Consider the following 1,720-nt stretch of genomic DNA (forward strand, 5'->3'; position numbering starts at 1 on the left):
GATATCAGAGCAGCCTCAGTGTACTCAGGAGTGTTCACACAGATCTTTAAAGAGGAGAGAGGACTGTACCAGGACAAGGTGTTCTGCTTCATCCATCTGAGTGTTCAGGAGTTTCTGGCTGCTCTTCATGTCCATCTGACCTTCAGCAACTCTGAAGTCAATCTGCTGAATCTAGAAACACCTCACGTATTTAAAACCCTCGGAACAAAATACAAACTACATTTCTTCTACCACAGTGCTGTGAACAAAGCCTTACAGAGTCCAAATGGACACCTGGACTTGTTCCTCCGCTTCCTCCTTGGTCTTTCTCTGCAGACCAATCAGATTCTCTTACGAGGCCTGCTGACACAGACAGGAAGTAGCTCACAGACCAATCAGGAAACAGTCCAGTACATCAAGATGAAGCTCAGTGAGAATCTGTCTGCAGAGGAAAGCATCAATCTGTTCCACTGTCTGAATGAACTGAATGATTGTTCTCTAGTGGAGGAGATCCAACAGTCCCTGAGATCAGGAAGTCTCTCCACAGATAAACTGTCTCCTGCTCAGTGGTCAGCTCTGGTCTTCATCTTACTGTCATCAGAAGAAGATCTGGATGTGTTTGACCTGAAGAAATACTCTGCTTCAGAGGAGGCTTTTCTTAGGCTGCTGCCAGTGGTCAAAGCCTCCAACCAAGCTCTGTAAGTAAATATTTACTCATATTTATTTATTTATTTTTGTTATCAGCGCAATGTATTGTTCATAGTAGCATAAATTGTTAGCGTTTCTGAAACTTTTTTGAGTGTAGCCTTTATAAAAGTACTTTCCAGACCTGTTCTACAGTGGGCCTACAGCTTTTCATTAACTACTCAAAAATGAATACAAACCAGAGCTAAAACCGCCTGTTTCAAACAGAAGATAAATGTGGGGTCTCATCAAGGTTGAGAATGGGATAAGTAAGGATTATTTTTGAAGTCTATCTGGTAACAACAATCATATATATTGTAATTTGAAAATTATTTATACCTGTGGCAGAGGATACTGGTCTTTTACTAAATGTTGCATGTCTAGATATAGAGGTATAATTGTGTTGTTAAGCAAATTAAAAAATGTCATCTATATATTATTTCCAGACTTGAATTTGAAGGTGTATTTATATTAATTACGTCCACATGGAAACATTTGTTTATCCCGTAGTAGGTTGAAACAAAAGGTAATTTCATTTAATCACAAATATAATTTATTTTCAGATTGTCTGGCTCTAATCTCTCGGAGAGAAGCTGTGATGCTCTGTGCCCTTATCTCATCTCCCATACCTCTACTGTGATGGAACTGGACCTAAGTAACAATGACCTGCACGATGCAGGAGTAAAACTTCTGTCTGCTGGATTGAGTCCAGATTGTCCACTCAAAAAACTGAGGTCAGGATTCAGCCTTTTTCATTGATGTAAATTTAAAATCTGTATTATATCATGGCATAAACAAAAACCTTATTGAATTCTAAATTGAACTTTTATTTACATTTTTGTATCACCAGCCTCTGAATTACTGTTTGTTTTTTGTTTTTTCAATTTATTCTTGCATATTGGTGACTCTGTTTTTAAAAATGTGAATTTGGACACTCCAGCAATCATAGTTTATTATATTCCTGGGTCAAGATCAGGTGACACTGAAACAAATTTGAAACTGCAACAGGGGCCGCAGGTGCACATTCGCTGTCAAAATAAAAGACACTCACCAGATA

General features: G+C 38.4%; 1 protein-coding gene across 1 annotated transcript; it reads left to right on the forward strand.

The window, feature by feature from the left end:
• Positions 1 to 29: 29 nt before the first annotated feature.
• On the forward strand, positions 30 to 1,698 carry LOC102293689. The gene is made up of 2 exons (XM_005953455.3): positions 30 to 677; positions 1,227 to 1,698. The coding sequence occupies exons 1-2, from the start codon at positions 400 to 402 to the stop codon at positions 1,420 to 1,422; spliced, it is 474 nt and encodes a 157-aa protein (XP_005953517.3). The 5' UTR covers positions 30 to 399; the 3' UTR covers positions 1,423 to 1,698.
• The last annotated feature ends 22 nt before the right edge of the window (positions 1,699 to 1,720 follow it).

This window comes from Haplochromis burtoni, unplaced genomic scaffold (genome assembly GCF_018398535.1).
Source record: "Haplochromis burtoni strain Fernald_Lab_line unplaced genomic scaffold, NCSU_Asbu1 Contig_4459, whole genome shotgun sequence".
NCBI classification, from domain to species: Eukaryota; Metazoa; Chordata; class Actinopteri; order Cichliformes; family Cichlidae; genus Haplochromis; species Haplochromis burtoni.